The 23,244-nt window shown below is 40.9% G+C and overlaps 3 protein-coding genes across 6 annotated transcripts; 2 read left to right on the top strand and 1 right to left on the bottom strand.

Annotated features, from left to right (window-relative positions):
* Positions 1-321: 321 nt before the first annotated feature.
* Positions 322-5,793, top strand: LOC119496658 (collagen triple helix repeat-containing protein 1-like). 4 transcript variants are annotated; one of them, XM_037784132.1, is made up of 5 exons: positions 322-534; positions 1,575-1,652; positions 3,273-3,491; positions 3,620-3,836; positions 5,275-5,793. In XM_037784132.1, exons 1-5 carry the CDS (start codon positions 421-423, stop codon positions 5,415-5,417), a joined length of 771 nt encoding a protein of 256 aa, XP_037640060.1. In that variant the 5' UTR covers positions 322-420; the 3' UTR covers positions 5,418-5,793. The 4 variants fall into 4 exon arrangements, with proteins under 4 accessions (XP_037640060.1, XP_037640061.1, XP_037640063.1 ...); XM_037784133.1 differs by having other exon boundaries at positions 324-492; XM_037784135.1 differs by lacking the exon at positions 1,575-1,652 and having other exon boundaries at positions 329-492.
* A 117-nt stretch (positions 5,794-5,910) lies between these two features.
* On the bottom strand, positions 5,911-11,057 carry LOC119496657 (mitochondrial folate transporter/carrier-like). Its single transcript, XM_037784131.1, has 7 exons — positions 10,612-11,057; positions 9,554-9,704; positions 9,355-9,440; positions 7,529-7,683; positions 7,067-7,180; positions 6,706-6,851; positions 5,911-6,621 (listed from the first exon to the last, which is right to left on the bottom strand). The coding sequence occupies exons 1-7, from the start codon at positions 10,805-10,807 to the stop codon at positions 6,495-6,497; spliced, it is 975 nt and encodes a 324-aa protein (XP_037640059.1). The 5' UTR covers positions 10,808-11,057; the 3' UTR covers positions 5,911-6,494.
* Positions 11,058-11,361: 304 nt separating this feature from the next.
* On the top strand, positions 11,362-22,684 carry dcaf13 (ddb1 and cul4 associated factor 13). Its single transcript, XM_037784130.1, has 11 exons — positions 11,362-11,609; positions 12,405-12,604; positions 12,701-12,808; positions 12,916-13,005; positions 13,110-13,265; positions 13,439-13,516; positions 13,617-13,699; positions 13,984-14,148; positions 16,193-16,328; positions 21,371-21,534; positions 22,066-22,684. The coding sequence occupies exons 1-11, from the start codon at positions 11,465-11,467 to the stop codon at positions 22,151-22,153; spliced, it is 1,413 nt and encodes a 470-aa protein (XP_037640058.1). The 5' UTR covers positions 11,362-11,464; the 3' UTR covers positions 22,154-22,684.
* The last annotated feature ends 560 nt before the right edge of the window (positions 22,685-23,244 follow it).

Here is a 23,244-nt window from a genome sequence, read left to right as displayed (position 1 = left end):
CACCAATTTGAGTTTTAGCACTTTAGTTTTTTTATTTGGGAGAGAGTTGTTCATGTCTATTATTATTATCTTTGGACTGTCTTAGGCCATAGGAATAACATGTATGAATTCTGAAAATGGGCGTAGTTCCCCTTTAACATCATTAATATCTTCACACGCGCCAAAGAGCGCACACAAATCTGTCCAAAAAGAGTAAAAAAAACAATGATCCCATTAACTCGCTATTGTGTATACTGGCACGCTTCTACAGACCATATGAGTAACATATAGGGATGTTTCTGAGGCTTTTTTTCCTTATAGAGAGCGTTTGTGCCAGTTGACTGGCTCCTTCCTCCTCCTCCTGCCCTCCTCTGGACTCACACACTGTCTGGAGTTGGAATTCAACTGTCGCGTCACATCTGTGAGAGAGCGCACACAGTGATGATGTCTCCTCTCATTGCCCGCCTGCTGCTCCTCGTCTGCTTGGCTTTACCTCTTTATGGTGTGGAAAAGGTGAGAAATAGAGGATACCGAAAGGATCCTGACGCCGATAAGGTAAGAGAGATGAGAACTGTGGTCATGTGAACTATGATCATTTCCAAAAGTACATATTTTATGTGCCATTCCAGGAGAGATGTGTGCGTTTTGGGTAGATTTTTATTTACTCACCAAAAATTGGCTCAAATTAAATTGTAATAATTGTAGGCCCACTCAAGTGATTTTATTGTTATTTAGCGCGCTTTGTTGTATTTTAATGCATTTCTATTAACCTTCATGAGGCACTTTGCATGTTAAGTTCCCCCAAACTCATCCTGGGATTTCTTGTGGCATGCACCAGAAGTATCTTTAAAAGTGTGATTTCCCCCAAAAGAAAGAAAAAAAAAAGTAATATGCTGATTCATCCACATGGTCCAGATATATGCTTACAGTGCAAGGAGTGTGGTCACCACTTTGGCAAAAAAAAGCTCTCCAAAATTACCTGATCCCAGCTGTTTTAGCCTATATCTGTGTGGTCAGCTGGTTGACTATTATTCCAGGTCTAGCTGCTCTCCAGCAGACTGAGCGGACAGAAAAGGGAAAAAAAATCCCTAACAGGAAGTTGTGGTCTGGCTCATACTGTCCACCCGTCTCTGTCTTTGTTATCTATTTGGCTGTCTGGTTTGTGGGAAAATTCTGACTGATATTTTAAGGCTGACGCATGTGTTATATTATATATCTGATAATATTTATCAAACAAATACCTAAAGCAGGGTTCAAATATTTCATTTCAATTCCCACCAACCCCAATCATAGACCATCTTTTGTCTAGAATTACATAACCCTCCATCCTCCACGCTGTAGGTGGAGAGTGAAAGGAACAAAGTGGACACACATTTCTCTCTTCAGTTCAATCCCTCGGGAGTCAAAAGTGCAACTCGTGTTTATTTTGCTGTGACTCTCTGTGGACCCCTCCTCGGGGACTCCTAGAAGTCTGCACACCCCCACTTTAAGAACCACAGAGTTGCTCTGCATTATCCTCCCAAGTCCTATCCCACAGTTGAGACCACAGCAGGAGGATATAATGAATAGCATCTTATGTTACCATCTGTATCTAGTGCACTGGAAATGATGCAGAAAAGCCCAACTGCACTAGACACTCTGGAGAAGGAAGATCTGCTTCTTTGACCAACATGGTAATCATAAAAATCCTATTTTGCATCCTGCGAATCTGAAAGGTCTCAAAGCCGAGCATAATGTCCCCGCTGTGCATGATCCGGGAGAGTTCAGTCCGTGCTTCGGTGTCAACTAATGCATGAAATACTACTGATTCCTCGGCAGCTTTCTTGCGGCAATTGCAGCCTTTATGCTTGCGTTACAGTAATGGTCTGTGTTCTACTAATATTCAGTAGCTGGAGGTGTAATTCATGCAAGCACGCAGCTACAGAAACAGCTAATATTAAAGTCAGCTGTGTTAGAAAAGTGGACAGAGGTTCCATTCATTAGTCTGCTTTGAAAAGTCTCCAAATAAATCCAACCCCTTACTAAAAGGCTGAGACATTTCCCTTCTGAATATCAACCAAACATACTCTGTATTTCCGCCTATTAGCCAAGGTGCTTGGAAGTTTGGTCCCCTTTAATGGAGGACAAATTCCTGGTCCATTACAGCACACTGCATACCAAACCACAATCTATCGGTTTCATCCCAGACTTCCCAGTTTCCCCATAAAGATGATGTCAGAGCTCACATCTCCAGGTTGCTCCAATGCAGCCATTTAATGGCTAAAGCAGACGCGACCATCTGTTTCACTGCAGCTGACTTAAGAATAGTGTAATGCTCTCTACATTTAGGCATTTTCCAGATTCACATCTTGTGAAATAGATTCACCTCAGGGAGTCAAGTCGACATGTTAAAACTGGAGTAAAAGCTCTTTGTTCTCCTCTCCTGCCTGGGGACTTTTTGTTTTTTGTTGCCTTTTGGCCATGTGCCCCTATAACTTGCTCCACAGCTGCATGCTGAGCAAAAGGGCAGCAATGACCCAACAAAAGCCTACAGACCCAAGTCCTTTTTTGCCATCATCACTGTTTGCTTAAAGGCGAGGACGCGCTTTTACGTGTCAGTTTATGTCTGAAGGAACGAGTGTATGACACTTACCAATCACACAACCGAAATTAAAACCCAACTCCGACTAAAAAAAGCCCTAAGAGCTGACCTGCACACTGTAATCTGTTGGTCAAAATGCCTCTTTGAAGAACATATTACGCACAGCTATTTGGATCGTCATTGTGTCTATCTCTGTATGTGGTGGGGCACTTTTTGGCAAGCTCCCCCCGTCTCCGTGTGTGTGTTGAGTCAGCTTGATGCGGCATCTGTCTAAACATAGCAGGAGATTCAGCTGGACAGTGAATCACGCTGATAGATGCGTGGCCAAACACCTACTAATTTAGGCTGTCACCAGACCTTCAGTTCCTCATTAACACACGATCTGTCATTCACTTGCTTCATGGCCTCATAGTTGCTGGTTCTATTGCTTTGCCTTGGTTTGGATCACATCTGTTTTTACATTTATTCCAGCCCTGTGGCGGTTAATTTGTTTATCTGACTTGTTAATGAGGTATAATGTGGCTTCTTGTGTGTGTGATGGTTGGATGAATGGCAGCATTTATGGTGCATGCAGCCCAAACAGGGATTTATCCCCCAAGGAGAAAAAAAAGAAAATCTGAAAAAGGAATTTAGAGAACAATAGACTGATGTTGTTGCATGCTTTCTTTTCACTGCCAATCACTACCTCCTCTTTTCCCCTGTTTTTTTCCAGTATGGCAGTTGCATCCAGGGGCCAGCAGGCACCGCTGGCAGAGAGGGTAACCCTGGAACCAACGGCATCCCGGGGACGCCGGGCATCCCTGGCCGCGACGGGGTCAAAGGCGAGAAAGGCGAGTGCATCAACGAGATCTTCGAGGAGGCCTGGAGGCCCAACTACAAGCAGTGTGCCTGGAACTCTCTCAATTATGGGATCGACCTGGGTAAAATAGCTGTAAGTATAATGACACAGCGAATGATGTTTCTGAGGAACGTGGGCGTCCGTTTCAGTCATTTTACAAAGTCACAGAAGCGTTATACAGCCACCACAATGCATAAACGTAACCCCATGCTGTGTTGCAGGACTGTACGTTCACTAAGATGCGTTCAGACAGCGCCCTCAGAGTCCTCTTCAGTGGTTCCCTCAGACTCAAGTGTAAGAACGCGTGCTGCCAGAGGTGGTACTTCACCTTCAATGGAGCAGAGTGCACAGGACCGCTGCCCATAGAGTCCATCATCTACTTAGACCAAGGAAGTCCTGAGCTCAACTCAACCATCAACATCCACAGAACGTCCTCAGGTACCACTCAAGTCATGGGCTTCTTTGTGCAATAAAACAACAATATTTTTTCGAGTGCTGTATAATGTTTTCATTTAAAGCAACAATTCAACATTTTGGGAAATACAAGAGTTATATGTTTGTTTGTTTTAGATGAGCTTGAGCTAGAACCAGTAGTTGGTTAGTTTAGCTTAGCATAAAGACTAGAAGCAGGGGGAAACTGCTAGCCTAGCTCCATCCAAACGTAACAAAATATTCCTAACAGCACCTCTAATGCTCACAATGTAACGCACTATATCTAGTTTGTTTAGTCCTTTCAAAAACCTACGTGTAGAAGCTTTCAAGTTGTAGTTTACAGGGGGTTAGGGCTGGACTATTTCTTAGCCAGGAGCAGTAACTTCCTGAAGTTTTCACTGGTTGCCTTCAGGAAGTTACTGCTCCCAGCTTCTGTTTCCTTTGAAAAAATATTGATTTTATTCCTTTTTGTTGCTTTCAGACAGAGCTAAGCTAGCTGTCCCCTATTTCTAGTCTTCATGCTAAGCTAAGCTAACCGGCTGCTGGCTGTAGCTGTATATTAAGCCTACCAGTGGGCAACCTCTGGGTCTGAAAAATGAAGCCAATGCTGAAGTGCCTTAAACCTGCATTTTTTCTAACAGCCAGCAGGGGGCGACTCCTCTGGTTGCAAAAATAAGTCTGATTGTATAGAAGTCCATGAGAAAATGACCCTACTTCTCACTTTATTTATTACCTCAGTAAACATTGTTAACATGAGTTTATGGTCTCAATTGTTAGTTTCAAATCTTCTTCAATACAGCATGATGTTCGTTTAGTAAATTATGGTCCCATTTAGAGTCAAATAGACCATAAAGCAGGGGATGCTTTAGGGCGTGGCTACCTTGTGATTGACAGGTCGCTACCATGGCGTTGTCCGGTCTGGGAATGTTTTCGTCTTAGAACTTTTACCCTTTCACAGTGCGTTTTCAGTTCATGAAAGTTGATTGTAACAATTTGATCACCTAAAAATGTCTTATTCAGTGTTCGGTTGTACTTAGCTCCACCCTCTCTTGTCACTTCTGGTTGCAAAAAAACAAGATGGCAAAGGCCAAAATGCCAAACTTGCGGCTTCAAAACGGCAGTCCACAAACCAATGGGTAACGTCACGGTGACCACGTCTACTTCTTATACACAGTCTATAATATTTATTAAACAGATATGACAGTGGCATCGATCTTCTTATCTAATTTTCAGCAAGAGAGCAAATAATTATATTTCCCAAAATGTTGAGCTGTTCCTTTAAGTGGTTATTTAACTGATGTGGGTACTGGAAAGTTTTGTCAACTATCTTACTAATAAAAGTTAGTTCAACATTACGTAAGAAAACAAAACAATTAACCAGTTCCATATCTGGAAACAGTTTGGGTGTTCCCTGAAATTCATTTTCTTCTTTTTTCCTCTCCAGTTGAAGGGCTGTGTGAGGGTGTCAAAGCAGGGTTGGTGGACGTGGCCGTGTGGGTGGGGACCTGTGCCGACTACCCCAGAGGTGACGCATCTACAGGGTGGAATTCAGTATCCAGGATTATCATTGAAGAACTGCCCAAATAAAATTTAAAAAAAGTTACACGTAAGGGAGGGACCAGTCCTGGTGGTATGACAGTGTGTTATCTGGCCCTCCAAAACGATCAGGTACGGTCTGCTGAGGCGCCACAGCATCACTGATGGTAACTTGAATGTTTGTTTTTTTAAATGTGTTTAATTCCTACACTAGTTGACAGGCCTATAAACAAGAATACTGTGTCATTCTGTCTACCAGAAATTAACTTTGTACTGTAGCTTTTTCTGCTTATGGGTGCTGCTGTTGGTATACAGTAAACATTTAACAGACATCGTGACAAGACATTGACAATATTTAACCATGTGCTCATGTGACATGTTTCTATTCAGTATTACTGTTAATAAAGCCATCTTTTTTTACTCAAAACTTTATGACTACTTGTTATGTTTAGGAACTTTGAAATACCCTGCGCTAAACCCAATGTAGCCACAAAGTAATACATTTAATGTATTTATATATATATCACACATGACAACGATAAGGTAAAGCAGTTTGGATTTTATAATAAAATATTATAAAGCAATACAGTTACAATATGTCGCCAGGAAGCAAATGTATTGGTGTGTTTGGAACAAAAATCATCTCCATTGTTACCGTCCGTTTACAAAAAGAAATAATTTAAAAGAGACAAACTATTATTACACACACATGCGACTCTGACCCTGAGAAGATTTCCAATTTGCTGTTAACAATCAGCTTTTTCATATTTCAGCATGTATCCCTTTCTGCTGCCAGAAAACATGAAATGTAAACATAACTAAATATGATGAAACGTTGATCAACCTCCTCTGATAAAAATGAGAACTTGTCCATCATAAAACGGCAGCAATTTATTTCCCCCCGTAAGTCAAAGTGTTTATGAAAATCCACAGCTGATTCCTTCGCTCAGTTTGGCAACTTTTTCCATGCATTTTCAGTGCAAATGAATGCTTCTCACGTCGGCGGATTTACACGTACGCTGCGCCCGAGAGTTGGGTTTCAGTCTGGGGTACGTTTCTCTCTGGATCTCTGAAAGTGTCAGTGTGAGCTCAGAGTCTTTGCGGCTGTCCACGCCGCGCTTTCAAGCATCATTGACTTTGTTCCAGAAGGTAGCGAGACACATTCTCGTAAACTACGAAGGTGATGCAGCATGCAGGAGTGACGCGAATCACGTTGGGGATGATGCCTTTGTAGAAACCAACGGTGCCTTCATTCCTACAAAGAAGGGTAAATAAATGACCATGACTCAAACTGGACATTACTTAACAGCCAAATTTAGAGAGTAGTTCGATATCGTACCTCCATGTCCGTGTGATGACATCAATAACTCCATTGTATGTATTGTGCTGGTCTTGCAGGCGAGCTCGCACCACCTGATACGGGTATGTTGTGGCCACAGCAAATATTTTGGATAATGCTGCCATTGTGATATATTCCCATGCACTCTGTTTACACAGATAAACAGATGGAGAGAGAAGAGAACAGAACAGAACAGAACAGAGTGGGGGGAAAAACTGATGAGTCACTTATTCAACTGCTAGTTATCCACTGTGGGCTCGGTCTTATTAAACATGAAAGTTTACAAGCTTTACGCCTGACTTTTATTAAAACACTGAGCATGTTGCCAGACAGTTTGTGGCCCGTGGGGTTAATGACTCACCAGCTTTGCATCTGAAGGCACTTTCTTGTATTTGTTGTAGTCTCTCTTGAGCTCTTCGTAGGCCATGAACTGCAGCGCTCCGTGAGACGTGCCAAACAGACCGGGAACATAACCCTTTGACAAGTACATGCTTGGTAAGTCAGTCTTTCACAACACACAAATATGCCCATAGCATACAATATCTAGAAATGCTCACTATACGGAGTAATTTGGTAGCAATTATCCTGCCGGGCTAATAGAATCTACATTAAGCTGTTATTAGCATTATTCATGGTTGTTAGTTCTCTACTACAGCTAATATAGACTGTTGGTGCCCTCTAGTGGTGATTAATGAACCACTATAAAAACTTAATTTCAGCCCAGTAGGATAAAGGACAACTTTTGCTGTAGTAGTAACCCGATAATTCCTCATAAGCATCTCATGTATTGCTACATTACATGAGAGCTACACTGATGTTTCACCTTGTATAGTCCTCGCACTCCCTCGTGGCGGTAGATCTTGACCAGAGCATCTATCATCCCCCTGTACTGTTTACCGCCCGGGTCAGCGTTGTACTGGAGCACCAGCCGCGTCTTGGTCACCCAGATTGGGTTGGTCAGGGTGAGCGTCAGGATGCCTGGGTGAGGAGGACGAGTACGCAGCGTTAGAATGAGGCTGACGACATTTAAAAAAATGGAGACTCTCTGAAGTACATTCAGTGGTTAGATAAACACGATTGTTAATACACACACTAAGCCAAATGCTTCAAGCTGTTTTACTGCATGTGGCTGCGACTCAAAGTCAACGCCCTGCAAGATCAACTGGTTCTCCTCAATAAAAGAGAAAAAAGAGGGATGGTCTAAGTGAAGTTGATTGTAATGTGGTAGTTGGTGCCCTCTTGTTTTTGCAGACTACAGTGACTAGAGAACGATACATTCAGCGGTGGTTCAGTGCCAAAACATTCTCTCTATGAGACAAAACTCATTCAATAGTATGCATCCGGTCAAATAAGAACAAAAAGATGATTCCGCAGAGGTTTTGACGTTCATACCTTTGAAAAATCTCAGCTGTTGGAATCAGGGTTATTATAGTAAACTAAAACTGAAACTAAAACCATATTTCCCTGGGTAAAAAATGATAAAAATAAAATAAAAATTAACGTTAATTCATTTCAGATTTATTTATTTTTTTGCTGTAATATACCACTACCAAAAAAAAGAGACAGCAAGAATTTCTGTCAACTCTCAGGACATTGAACCACAGAAACTGAACAGACTTGGCCTTCCAGGAGATGGCGCTATGCTGCAATTACTTCACTAAAGTAGCTTGAAGATTAAACACTATGGCCATTCCTACACAGTTCTCCAACCATGTATTTTGTATGTATATGTAGCTACATCCTTCTGAGACATTATACCTGACCCCTAACAAAAATAAAATAAAATTGCTGTAACCAAAAATAGAAGAACTAAAACCAAACCTTTCTGTAAAATTAAAAACTAAACTAAAACTAGCAAACAAACTCTGAAAACCAACTTAAATGAAACAAAAACTAATTGAAAATCCCAAACTATTATAACCTTGGTTCCGATGCATCTTTCTATCTGTTGTAACATGGTAACAGTACGGTCACATTTATACATCGACATCATGAATCCAATTTGCCTCTTTTCAAAGATACATGCTGGGATAGTTCCTTTTCCTGACTCACATTAGATCTGTAAACACCATCTGAGCACAATTTGAATGCCAAAGTGAATCAAGCATTGTTATTGATCACGTCATAACCACAGTAAAAAAAACCTTTTACAAAAAGGTACTTTTTAGGGGTGCCCCCTCTTAGTCGATTAGGTCTTAGTAGACTAAGATTTCTTCGTTTTTTTAATGCTTTTTTCATGCTGAATGACTTCTTTCCAAGAAACTTATGAGCACTTCTCTGGTAAACACAAGATTTAAAGTGCTGCTAATAAAAACACTACTGAGTGCCAGCGAAATGTTTCATTGTTTGTTTTCATGCAGTTTAAAGCAACTAAAAAATATTGTCTCTCTCTCTCTCTCTTGGCATCACTTGGTTTTTCTATTTGATTTCTCTATTCAGCCCTTAACTCCATTTATTTGGCCAGCAGGAATCAGATCCATGTGACCCTGTGAGACTAGAATGAACAGCAGGTTCTGTACTAATTTGTGTCTGCCTCCTGTCTGTTAAGGCCAGATCAGAGCAGTATTATCTGGCTGGTGTTGTTGACTGTGTGCTGATTATGTGAGTGTGACAGCGGGACAGCAGTGTCCAGATACATGTAGGACGAACCTGCTTCGGCTGCAGACACCAGGTGCTCCGTGGCACTCAGTTCAGTTTGACGGCCCTCCTTCGTGTACCCTTTGATCGCATTGTATCTGTAAGGGGAAATAGGACATGTTTCATTTACAGATCATTTTAAAGGTCAACACAGTCCACTGAGTAATATCATGATGCAGACACGATCCAACAGGTTTATAAGCTTACGTACAAAAAGAAGTAGAGACCCCAAGATGCTCCAGCACCCCAGATATTGGGTGTCACTCCTTGGTAGAGTCCTCTGAGTCCCTCCTGGTGCCAAACACTCTTCATACAGTGCAACATGCCACTGTACTTTGGTCTTAAGTCCAATCCATCACTTACTACATTGAAAAGACATCAAAGACATTTGTTAAGTCATATCTTCTGAATTTAACACAAGACACCAACAATTTCTACAAAGATAGCAGCATTGTACCGTTGACATTAGGCAAATCTATTTTAAAAGATCAGATTTCTAATCTGCACATTTAGTTCCATTTAAGGAAAACAAACACTTTATTCGTGCTTCATAGAGCTCCTAACTGGCAAGAACTCATTGCAAATGACTTTGATGACATTAGACCAGGGGTCAGCAACCTTTACTATCAAAAAAGACATGTTTACAGTATATACTGTAAGTCTAATGCAGTGAGGGCCAAAGTGCAAGTGTACTACTGAGTATTAGGGCCACATTGAGGGGAAAAAAAATTGAGATTTCCAGAATAAAGTCATAATATTACAAGAAAAAAGTCATATCATAACGAGAAACATTTTTTTAATATTACGAGAATAAAGTCAGAACTTAACGAGAAAAAAAGTCATAATATTACAACAATAAAGCCATAACTTTACGAGAAAAAAAGAAAATAACACATAAAATTACTACTTTTTAATATTATGACTTTATTCTCAAAATACTACGACTTTTTTTCTTGTAAACCTATGACTTTATTATCATAATACTACAACTTTTTTCTCTTAAACCTATGACTTTATTCTCAAAATATTAGGACTTTATTCTCCAAATCTCAGATTCATTGTGGCCCTAATACTCCTTCATACTGCCGTAAAACAATGATAAATAAAAATGAAGATGTAAACAAAAAACAGTTATTCATTTCCATGTTTATAAATCCTCAGGGAGCCAGTGGAGAGAAGCTAAAGAGCACCATGTGGCTCCAGAGAGGCAGGTTGCTGACCCCTGTATTAGACAATCATCAGTAATCTAAGTATAATGTCCTACTGTACCTGCAAACCTGATCTTGACCAGATCCAGAGGGTGCAGCACCAGAGTTGACACCACTCCTCCACTCAGTCCTGCCACCAGGTTCTCTATCTTCACATGGCCGAACATCTGGCGGACATGTCCGGCTATAGAGACAGCAGAGGCGGGTTTGCTGGACACCGTCTCTGTAACGGGACCGTGATCTGGAGCGGAACTCATGTTTACCGGTAAGCGTCAGCTAGCTGAGCTCTCCTGTTAGCCTGACTCTATACAGCACTGTGACGACAGCTCCCTGACACGGCTACACAGACGCTACAGACTCCTTGAGACGTCCTCATCTTCCTTGTATGTTAGCAGCTGAAGCACGTTGTCAACATGTGCTGTCTTTCCACGGCTCCATGGCTGAGGTAACGTTATCCTAAATGTTAAGAGACAGTTGTCCCTGCTCGACCTTGCTGCTAATATCAAGTAAACATCAAACTAACACAACTAAGAACAGTGCTTCCGGTCGTAACCTTCAAAATAAAACCATTATTTTGGTATTAAACGAGTATAACACAAACGTGGCACCTAACGTACTCAAAACTAAAGGTTGTTAAAGTAAATGAGCTTTAGTAATAAGGGTCCTGGGGCACATAAAAGACATTTGAAACCCATTCACCTCCGAGCGGACCGCGTAACCGAGCCAAAGACATTAATTTGAAGATGAAATGTTGCATTTCCGGTGTTTCTCTGCTAAATGTTGTATCTTGATGGCTGTTTCCAAACGTGTTAGTGACGCAACCAGGAGGACTGGACATCCCACAATGCAACGCGGTCCAGAGACTCTCTTCTTCTTCTTCTTCTTTTTCTTCTTAATCAACACATGGCCAGTGCATGCTAATATTTATCTTGTTTAATTTAAACCTGACGGGGTTTTTAAGTGTGTTTCCAGTTTCATTCCTCTACCAGATGAAAGTTAAAGTCCTCTCGAGGAACCCGGATGATTATGTCCGGGAGACCAAACTAGATATTCAGCGAGGTGAGTGATACACCTTATAAACTCTGATAGCTAGTGCTAATGCTAATGCTTGTGTTTCACAGCAATCTCACACACACACACACACACACACACACACACATGCTGTTAAATATGGCCAGTCAGTCAAACTATTCCATTTACAAATGTGGACATTGTGACAAATAAAGACAATGTGAATTATCTTTAATCAACTGTCTGCTTCCATATAAAAAAAGCAAATAGGACACATTTCAACTATGTGCATGTAAGATTCAACATTCAAGCCCTTTATTGTCATTGTGTAGTACAACCAAATTAGACTGTGACAATCCCATAGGTGCTAAAAAAGATAATACAATATAAAATATAAAAATACAATATGTATATTGTTGAGATGACAGTTTTGCCAGATTATTGCACAAACTGTCCGTCTGATAATCATATAATTATTGCACAGCATCATATAATTATTGCACAGAATGATCAGCATGTTATTGCACGTGTAACTAACGTTAACAACATTAGCACCTATTTAAGGACACTGAATGGAAATTGTGAGTTAGCCTGTAGCATGTGTGTGCAGGTCCAGTAGGCCATATGAGACGTATAAAAAGTCAATTAAATGTGTATGAAGTGCTACAAAGGAATCCATCCATGATGAAACAATGCTAAACATAACATAACATTTTTTTACTCCAGGTGGCTTTATTGTCATTTGATGCTGAATTGCTTGCATTTCAAAAATAATAATATCATAATTTCTGCAAGTGAATTGTCCTTACTGCTCATTAAGCAGTGTCTGCTCTCTGTTGTTAGTCCCTAGAAACTATGACCCATCACTCCATCCGTTTGAGTTGAGCAGAGAATACACCCGGGCTCTGAATGCCACTAAGCTTGAGAGGGTGTTTGCCAAGCCCTTCTTGGCCTCTCTGGATGGACACAGAGATGGGGTGAACTGCTTGTCCAAGCACACCAAGAGCCTTTCCACCCTGCTCTCTGGCTCCTGTGATGGGGAGGTAACTATCTGCCAGTCTAAATACAATATCTCAGCTAGTAACGTCATTTGTGACATTGTTGTGTCATGCACTCACATTGTTTTATTTGCTCCTTAGGTGAAAGTGTGGAATCTGACCAAACATGAATGTGTCCGAACTCTCCAAGCACATGAAGGTTTTGTCCGCGGAATGGTCGTCCGCCACTGTGGAACATCCTTCTTTACGGTGACTGCTTCACTCCAACGTCTAAGAAGATGAAGTTTCCAGTCTTTTTATCAGCTGACCTCTAATACAGCTTCTGTTTTTATATCTTGGCATGCGGCCTGTAACAGGTTGGTGACGACAAAACAATCAAGCAATGGAAAATGGAGGCGCCGGGATACGGAGAGGAAGAGGAGCCACTCAACACTATTCTGGGCAAGGTGTGATCAGTGGGCGTTTGCTGTAGTGTTATGATCAAAGACATCAAAGGGTCAGTGAAATATCACATTTTGATTATTGTAAAAATGATTCATGTCCCCTGCAGACAGTCTTCACAGGACTAGACCATCACCAGAAGGATGCTGTGTTCGCAACATGTGGCCAGCAGGTGGACATCTGGGACGAGCAGAGGAGCAGCCCAATCCGCTCTTTCACTTGGGGCGTAGACAGCTTCAGCGCTGTCCGCTTCAACCCTGTGGAGGTAAGACAACGTGTGTCCACCGCACTCAGATAGGCCTCCTCCTGTCACAGAGTGAAGAACACTTTTACTATTTGTTCATGTCTAAACTCACATTAAAGTGGTTATTGTCAAATATATTTAGATCTGCCTCCCTGCTCGTATCACTAAAGTTAACGGTTTATGTCTTTCCACAGACTGAACTTCTTGCAAGCTGTGCCTCTGACAGAAGTATAGTACTGTATGACATGAGAGAATCAGCACCACTTAAAAAGGTAGGGTCTACCATTCAGTGGCTGCAGTATTTAACCTTTCTCTCTTCACAATCACATGGTATGATTTATATCTACGGTGTGTTTTCATTTGCTTCTGTAGGTTATTATGACAATGAGGAGCAACACATTATGCTGGAACCCTATGGAAGCCTATTACTTCACATGTTCAAATGAGGACTACAAGTGAGTTGAGGACGTTGTATTTTATTGTTGTATTGTATTTATGTCGGCACTAAATTAGGTCTCCTGGTTACATGCTCCAAGAGTTAGTACTCAAACAGAAAGAATCTTACATGTACAAAAGTCCAGCTCTGCACCATTGGTAGACTTTCAAAACAGATAGGCGCTTAACGCATGGTCTTATTATTATTATTATTATTATTATTATTATTATTATTATTATTATTATGTTACTGATGTGCTTTCCACTAAAGGCCGGGGCTAATTTAGTTTCATTGTCTCGTCAGCCTCTACACATATGACATGAGGTACCTGGACCGGCCAATCACAGTGCACATGGACCATGTCTCTGCGGTGCTGGACGTTGACTATTCTCCGACTGGGAAGGAGTTTGTGTCTGCCAGTTTTGACAAAACCATCCGCATCTTCCCCAAAGACGGCGGCCACAGCAGGTTAGTATGACCCTAAAAAACGGTTTAAAAATTGACCGTTGTCATTGCCTTGTATATTTACTGTGATTGTATTACTGGTCCATAATCGGGTACTATTTCTGTTCTTCTGAATGAGCCACAGTAGAGTAAGCAGTATAAGTATTATTTCTAATATAGGAGTGATTTGTTTGGGGCCTATGAATTTTATTATATTTACGTCATTTATTGGTATTTCAGTTAAAGAAATAGTCAGCAGTAGTCAATAGTCAGTCACGTCTGCGTTTTTCCAACCAATGCAAGTCAAAATGTGTGCTGTGAAAAATGCCTATTGGCTACTAGCATAGCTGATAATAATTGCTAGTTGGTAAAGCTAATATGGGGTAGCTAATTGTTTTGACTGACCTTCTCAACCACAAAAAAAACACAGCCATTGTTTGGTTGCTATGTGACGTAATGATACATGCAGTATTGTTTGTACATTTGTCAAGCTCCAGAACAAATAGTGTAGCAGTAAGAGGGGGCACGAAGCCGCACAGCAAATAGATCGTTTTTTGTTTGACGATTGAAAACACTTGGAATTTGACTATAAGCAGAAATCTGAAATATGGTATTTTCAGCCAGTACAGACCTTTTTCACAGCACACATTTTGACTTGTTATAATTGGTAAAGCACAAGTTTTACTAATAACGTTAACGGTGGTTCCAAATTAATCATGCATTCCATTTAGATTAGCCAGTTCCAAGACCCTGCTATTTTGCTTGCTGTTTCACTGAAATGGCTTACTAAGACACTTAAAGCTACACTTTGTAACTTTAATAAAAAATTTGCCATATCTGCTGAAACTATAACTATATCGTGACAGTAGTACATAAAACTAATAATCTGTGAAAAAAATCCGGTTCCTCTGCCTCCTCATAGTGCTCCTAATGGCATTTGCAAGATTCCACCGTGCCCGAAGAAAAACAAAGAAGCAGAGGAGTCTCTAACACACAATCAATCACTGCTCGCAAAGCTCATGAACTCCGATCAAACTAGATATATAGATAGATAGATAGATAGATAGATAGATAGATAGATAGATAGATAGATAGTAACTTTATTGATCCCGAGGGAAATTCAAGAACTGTTAAACTGTTAAACTAGGCAGCGCTAATCAAATATTAATAAAGATTCTGTTACTGTAATGTCTATTTCTCTCCTCAAATGTTTTCAGAAACATCTTGTAGTGTACTGTTTAGCTGTAAAATGAGAAAGTTAACTCCAGCCCGGTGGGCGGTGCTTGGTTTTTACCTTGACTGTTTTCAACATTGCGGCCGGGTCGCAAACTTTCTCATTTTACAGCTAAACAGTGTACTAAAATATGAGGAGAGAAATAGGCATTACAGTAACATATTAATTCATATTTGATCAGCACTGCTTAGTTTGACAGTTTGATAGGAAGTCACGAGTTGCTCGGCTCTGATTGGTTGTTTTCCTACGGGTACGTTGAAATCTTGCAAATGCCATTATGAGCAGTAGGAGGACACAGAAGAATATGATTTCTTTTTCACATATTATCTGTCTCATGCACTACTGTCAGGATACAGTGACAGGTTGAGCAAATGTGACAAAAAAGTTATTTTTATTTAGTATAAATCACCAAATGTAGCTTTAATGGAACTGAGCCATCGTTAATGTTTTTAGTTTCAACTTTCCACCTGTACTTTTTCATGCTATGACGAGCCAAATTGGCTGCTGTGGAAAAAGGTCTATTATGACTCTTGTGTTGGGAGCAAAGGAGGAAGTAGTGTGATGTTGTTATAGAGCCATAAGGTGGATGGATATGTCAACAGAATATGTGATTCTAACAAGGGGAGTTTTTTATTGAGCAATTGCTTTAAGAGTCACAATCCAAACATTATTTGTTGGTTTATGACTTGTTATAGCAGCATAATATTCCTGATCAGTGTGGATGTTGGTAATCCTGTGTATTGTAACACTTTATCCTTTTGGTTGTTTTTCTAACAGCTAATGAAGACAATGCATTGCCTTATTTATTTATTTATTTATTTATTTTAAATATAGGGAAGTCTACCACACCAAGCGCATGCAGCACGTCATCTGCATAAAATGGTCGGCAGACAACAAATACATCCTGAGCGGTTCTGATGAGATGAATATCCGACTGTGGAAAGCCAACGCAGCTGAGAAACTAGGAATGGTGAGTCCTGCCTCGTCTTCTCTTCGTCCTCCCTGCTTTCACTTATATTTTCAGCTTCAATCGATGTCATATTTAAGGGCAACTTGCTGCTTATTGGTGAGCAGAAAGCGGTGGTCTCTGTGTACCAATCAACAGCTGTATTTTCCTCAGCTGTCGGAAGCACCGCATACTGTATCTCCCCCCAGTGATCTTGTTTTATGAGTTAGCTGCATTCTTGGACACGGCCGTGGCCCTGGGCCCACCTCAGCAGGGTGAGAGCGGGTGACTATGCCAGGAGCAGCAGCACTACCGGTGCCAAATGCCCTGATGGATGCTGACTTAGGGTAGAATCACTCTCAATAAGTACAATGTACCAATTGGCACAGCGGCTCTCGTGGCAGGTGGAAGTCCAAAAAACTCTTGTGCGGTTGTTTGACAAATCACCAACAAAAGATTCAGCTAAAAAGAAGGTTTATTTTTTTTCCAGACAGATCTCCACTGACTTTTAATATCTTGTTTTGTGACTACCACATGTATTATATTCAGATAATGTGTTAGTAGAAATTATGGCCTTTAATGTTATCTTATGTGTCCCAATGCCCCAAAATCCCAATTCTGGCTGAATAATAAAGATCAATGGCATCTCATGTGCCATCTCCAACAGCCATCTTTCATCCCTAATCGGATTCACCCTCGCTTATTCTCTTAATGCAGCTTCGGAGTGGAAAATTGGCCCGCTTTTGGCACTTGTTTTACTGTCACTGTGTAAGAGAAGATTTATTCGCAAGCTTTGCACTTAAAGAGATCAGACAAGGGCTGCTCCTATCAGCAGTTTGAATCATCCAATCACTTAAAGCGGGCCTCTCTGAACATAATGAAGCATTAACAATCAAGTTGTACTGAAGGGGGTCTTTAATTATCAAGAAATGCTGAATGGAGGATTTGTCTGTGGCAGGATCAGGACTTCTCTATCAGCTGCTGCACATCACTATTTTTTTTCCCCCCGTCATACGTAGCCTTTGACTCCAGTGTAAATTAAACTCTTAGTATAAAACATGTTGAATCAATCCGCTCCTATTTCTCTTCAATCAGGTAAAATGTATTTCCTCTGCTCTAGAAACCTCAACTCATCACTACTCCATTTATTTAAGATTGAAGGTTGGAAAGCCACCTGAATCATTTTGAAAAGTTTGGATTGATTGACATCGGTGTGCTACTGCTTAACTTGCTGCTCTATTGATCAAATAAAAAGGTGCCACTCTTGATCTATATTAAGGTATTTACACTAGGGCTGTCAACAAATATTCTAAATTCAAAAATATATTGGAATAGTAAAAAAAAACATTCAAATATGAAAATGAATATTTGATGATGAAATAAAAAAGCAGCGCTCCCTTGACTTTCTGCCTCACGCGCACTGAATGCACCGCATGACAGACACACAACGTCACTTTCATTGACTGAAAATGAAACGTAACGTTAGGTCAAGCTGAACGAGGAATAATTCAACAACAACCGTAATAATGGAGAGAACTCGGCTGCAGAGAGAGTGACTCTGTGTCCTAACAGAAAATGTTACATTCGTCATTACGTCATGTAAACAAACCACGTACCTACCAGCTGTGAGCTCCTGGATGCTAGATATTCAAGTAGTTCGCACCGATGTTTTTTTTTTTAGAAAGAATATTCAAACTGCATTTTTGACACCTCTAATTTACAGTCTGTTGAAAGAGGTCATGTAGCATAATTAAAGGATAATTGTGGATCATTACAAATTTGGTCTTATTTTTAGGTATTTCTATTAGTTATGATAGCATTTTACGTACAAATTGTAGACATTGTTGCTAAAAAGAGGTCAGAACAGCTGCTTCGGTCCTCTGTCAGTGTGTACACTTTAAGTGTTCGGCCACAGTACTGTTGTGTGGTCACCCGTGTCCGAACCCAATACACAATCAATGTAGTTACACCAGTAAAATAGGCTTGAAGCCTAAAAAAGACACCCGCATGTGTGAGTGAAACTCGAGCCATTGCACAGCTGGTGTAGACGGCTGTATTGATTTTAAAATAGAACCAAGTGTATCTGTTCCTCAGACACGTGGTAGCCAGGCAAGTAAAATGCGGCTGAAACGTCTCCTGTGTGGACGGGCTGCAAGACACACAAACAGTCAGGCAATCATAAAAGTTCTCCGCTGATTTAGCATCACTCCTGTAGCATCAACCACACGCACACATGTGAAAGACGGTTTAAGAGAAGGGTCAAAATCGATGCAGTAGAACCAGAAGAGATTGTCTGTTTTTTAATCCAGGCATTCTTCTTCCTTGTCAAAACCCTGGTGCCTACATTACCCACAGTGCACCACGACCACCGACAGTTCGGTTAGAGATTCAGGAGTTTTATTCTTCTGCAGCTCCACTCCTCCAGTTTTTTGTTTTTTTTTTCATTTTCAAACTTGTAGTCTTTAGACCCGACCAATGTAGACCTGCAGGTTAACTAAACTTATCTGAAAGAGACTACAAAAAAAACTGCAAAATGATGTCCATTGTGAACATCCTGTCTTCCTGGTTCAACTTTGACCTACTGTACTTTACTCGTCGTAGTTTTGAAGTACTTTGCAAGAAGAGATTATTACCAACATTTTGAGCATGCTTGCTTTCGGTTTTAGCTCCAAAAAAAGTGGTTAAGATAATATGTCAAACCAGCTGGATTCTTTCTAACTTTATAACCGTGTGTCTTGCCCAGTTGGACCTGTCACCGTGTTCCCAGATCTCAGCAATTACTTATGTGAATTCAGTGTTATCATAACTGATAAAATGCCTCATTTTTCTGCCATGGGCAAAAGAACAATGTCATAATTTATATCTGATATATATTTACAATATAGGTGACAAAGTGACACCTCCTCTCGATCTATGCCATTCTGTTTATTGCTTCATTTGACCTCACAGCACTGCTAGCAGTCTGGTTTACCAGCAGTTAAATCACCTGGTCATGTCTGCTTTCTTTGGAAGCAGTTTATTCAAGTTATTATATTTTTCATCCACACCCAAATTCCTGTTACAATATGTTGGTTATTGGTATTTTCTAACAGGAGGAGATTTTGGCATCTCTGCAGTGGACTGTGTACATGTTAGTTTCTCTTGTCCCATCTAACAGCATCGGCTGGATTACACAGTTAATACTCGCACCCTGTTGTCACCTGGTCAACTTTTGGATAAGATCTCTTATCAGTCTTATTAAGATCATACGAACCGTGTTTAGCAGGCTAACCATGTGTGTATCCAGGGGAATTAGTTTAGTCCTACAGGATCAGCATCTAACAGCTCTTCTCCACCAAATTGAATCTGAGACAAATCATTGCTTTTAATCAGAATAAAAGCCTTCGAGGAGGGCAGCCCGAGCCAAGGCGAGTCCGAGTAGCCGGTGGGTTTTTATGAGAGAGACGGAGAGGGAGGGACGTTGTTGAGCTGGTGTCTTCACTTTTTAACAGACATTGATTCAGTTTTGAATGAGCACGTTGTCGAAGCTGAAGCTACTGCTTACTGTACCGGCCAGCATTTTATGATGGAGGACAGCGTACCATAACTGTCGGTAATTAATAAAACACCACCTGAGCTGAATGCAAACTAAGCTACATTATGTGGTCAGCAGCAGCAAAATCCACGCTCATCATTGTCTGCTTGGAAATACTCAGCATTACTGGAATGAAGTCATTTAGGAGAACACGTCCGATAACACTTCTCTCAGCATGAGAACCCAAGATGCAGGTATAAATAAATAACTTAACAAGTTAAATGCCTGTAACAAGGTCACTGACTCATCTCCAGGGAGAGTTTCAGAAATGCAGAGTTAGCAAGGGTCATCCTCTGTTGCCTGCTCGGATCTCCATCAGAAGCCTTAGAAAGAGACAGTTCTAGTTGTCCAAAGTTCAAATGCCTAAAAACGAGACCATGTTGACTTGAGAAGGACACCTTGTGGCCACATGAATAATGTCTCTCAGAAGCAACGTTTTTGGGAATATAGGCTTATTTGCTTTCTTGCCAAGAGTTAGATGAGAAAATTGACGCCACTCTCATGTCAGTGCATTCAATATGAAGATATGGCCACCAGGCCAACAGTCGGGGTTAGCTTAGTACAAAGAGTGGAAAAGGAAGCTGCTAGCCTGGCTCTATCCAAAACTAACAATCTGCCGACGAGCACTTTTACGCAGTTTGAGCAGTTCCATGGCTCGACTGCTGTCAGACGATCTATTCTAAACTGCATTTAATTTTGTTTTAATATTATTGGGGTAATATTTTTACATGTCGTGGCTAAAAAACTGCAGTCTTGGCTGAGACTGCTGTGCTATAAAACTGAACTTCACTGCACAACAGACAAACCAGATTGTATGCATCTTCCAGCTATCTGCAGCTCTATATTAAAATAAAAAAACGTCTTACTTTCCGTTTATAGTAGAACTGCGACAGTTCCCTAAACGAGGTCTATTTGGTGGCTGTCAGTCAACAGTGTTGACAGAGCTAACAGTAGCTGTGTTTCCATTCACATATTTTTATGCAAATTTTGAAGTAGCGCATTAGCAAAGCTGTATGGAAATGGCAAAATTTGATTTAAAAACTCGCTTGAGGTGGTTTTTTGCCTCTGTCTAAATAGAGTTGATGCGCTAAATGGATTATAGAAACACCTTTACCAAATAACTGATCAACCGTTTCTGCCGTCGGCGCCTTCTCGGATATTCCCACAACGTGCAAGTGCTTGTCTTTGTCTCCAGACAGCATGAAACATGGCCAATATTAGTGTTTAGTTTAGAGGACTTGCTAGAAAATTGTTCCAGAGAACGTTTATCACTGTAAAAGTTGACTTGTATAGGACTCAGTTTGTACAGAGAGCAGGGTTTCGTCATGTCCCAAACAATTTTGTGCTTTCTTGGTCCACTCCTTGTCTCATTTATTTTTTCCCCTGACTGTCTTGTTTTGTCTCTCAATCCACTCTCGTGTTTCCCCCCTCTTCATTTTCCCTTTTTAATTCAATTGTATCCGACCCGCTCATCCTCCCTCGTGTCACGCAGCTGGCCCCCAGAGAGAGGGAGGCCGCCAACTACAGTCAGAAACTGAAGGAGAAGTTCCGGGACTACCCGCAGATCAGACGCATCGCTCATCACCGGCACCTACCCAAGAACATCTACCACCAGACCAAGGAGCAGAGGGTCATGAAAGAGTCTCGCCGTAGGAAGTATGTGTTCATTATTTTTTCCTTTTTGAAGCTAGCTAATGTATCTACAGGAATGGCATGATGTGCCCTCCATGTCCATGTAGAGGTGACTTGGGCTGCTGCCAGGGTACGTCTGACCTATGCAGTCACACCAGCCTAATGGAAAATCCCAGTGATGGGACGGCCCCCTATGACATGGTCTCAATAGCTCTTACATACTCATTTACAGCTCGTATGGTGGATTGATTGTCCCAGTTTGCCCTGACATCCAGTGATTCATAGCTCAGTCTGCTGCTTTTTTTTTTTTAATTACCGGCGGTATTGTAACACGTCAGACACGTGTTTGGACTGTGAATGATTTACTATGCATTATTTTCAGGGTACATTAGTGTAGTCGGTGACGTAGGTGTTAGGTCAACAGTCTCATATTCGGTCTCTTCCTCCCTCTTCCTTTCTGTTTGCTCATCTCTCTCTCTCCATCCATCCCCTTCCTGAATATTCTCACCAGCAGATCAAGTTGCTCACGGTTCTTCCTCTTTTGTTTTTTTCCAGGGAGAGGAACGTCCGCAAGCACAGCAAGCCAGGAAGTGTTCCCGTGGTGTCTGAGAAGGAGAAGCATGTGGTGACTGTGGTCAAATAGGCAGAGCTGGAGAAGAGAGGACAGAGGGGGCCGCCATCAAGAGATGAGATGGAGCCCAAGATCACACCCACATGGGACATGTTCAGACTGATCTCACTTAAGAACGGGGTGGAAAAAAGTGTGAATTTGTCAGTTGTGGGACGGACAAGTGACCAGTTCTGCATTGTTTGAAGTACAAGGGCACAGACTGTAAATACATAGAAACATTAAATCTTATAAAACATTCTTTTAAGGCAAAGATCAGCCGTACTTCTTACTGAGCAGTTACACATAAGTCTGTTTTTAAGTGACTAATTACACATTTTTCTTACAGCAAGTTAGCTTTTTTCATCACAGGATCCATGACAATTTAATAAATTCAGAACAGATTAAATTGATCCAATTGTTAAAGAATGTTAAATGACTTGGTACCTACTTTCAACAAAATGTGTTCCTTGTGGGTTCATTAGATATGTTTTTTTTTATCAGGAATGAAGTTCAAGAAATGTGCTACAGTTGTTTATTAAAATCACCAGAGATGGTTTAAAGGTTTCCGTATGCTTCAAATCACTTTGCCGTCGGAAAACTTTGACAGGAAAATCAACTACTCATCAGGGCGATTGCTCCTAAAAGTGGCCATGATTTCCCGATGTTTCTGTAAGTTCCAAAAATGGTCAATGTTAGACGATCTGACTAACCTTTCTCTTAAAGAATACGGAGGCCTTAAAGGTCCCATATTGTAAAAAGTGAAATTTGTGTCCTTTATATTATTAAGCAGGTTTAAGTGCTGTATAAAATACTGTTAACTACCAAACGCTCAACATACGGAGAAACACACACAGCCCGTATTCAGTAATAGTGCGTTTGAAACAAGCCGTTAGGATTTCTGTCCATTTGTGATGTCACAAATCTACAATGTTTAGACCATTACACGGTTTTAAACGTAAACATTTTAAATGTGACCCGAGTTTATTTCCTGTTGCAGTGTATGTAAATAACATCAGCTGACAGGAAGTAAACATGGACCCTAGCTGTTACCTAGCAACGCAATTCCGTTGCAATTCTGTTGAAATGCACTAAAACGGAGCGTTTCAGACAGAGGGCAAATACAG

Source organism: Sebastes umbrosus, chromosome 11 (genome assembly GCF_015220745.1).
Source record: "Sebastes umbrosus isolate fSebUmb1 chromosome 11, fSebUmb1.pri, whole genome shotgun sequence".
Taxonomy (NCBI): domain Eukaryota; kingdom Metazoa; phylum Chordata; class Actinopteri; order Perciformes; family Sebastidae; genus Sebastes; species Sebastes umbrosus.
The sequence above is the reverse complement of the archived record's forward strand: the minus strand, read 5'-3'. Positions and strand labels throughout refer to the sequence as shown.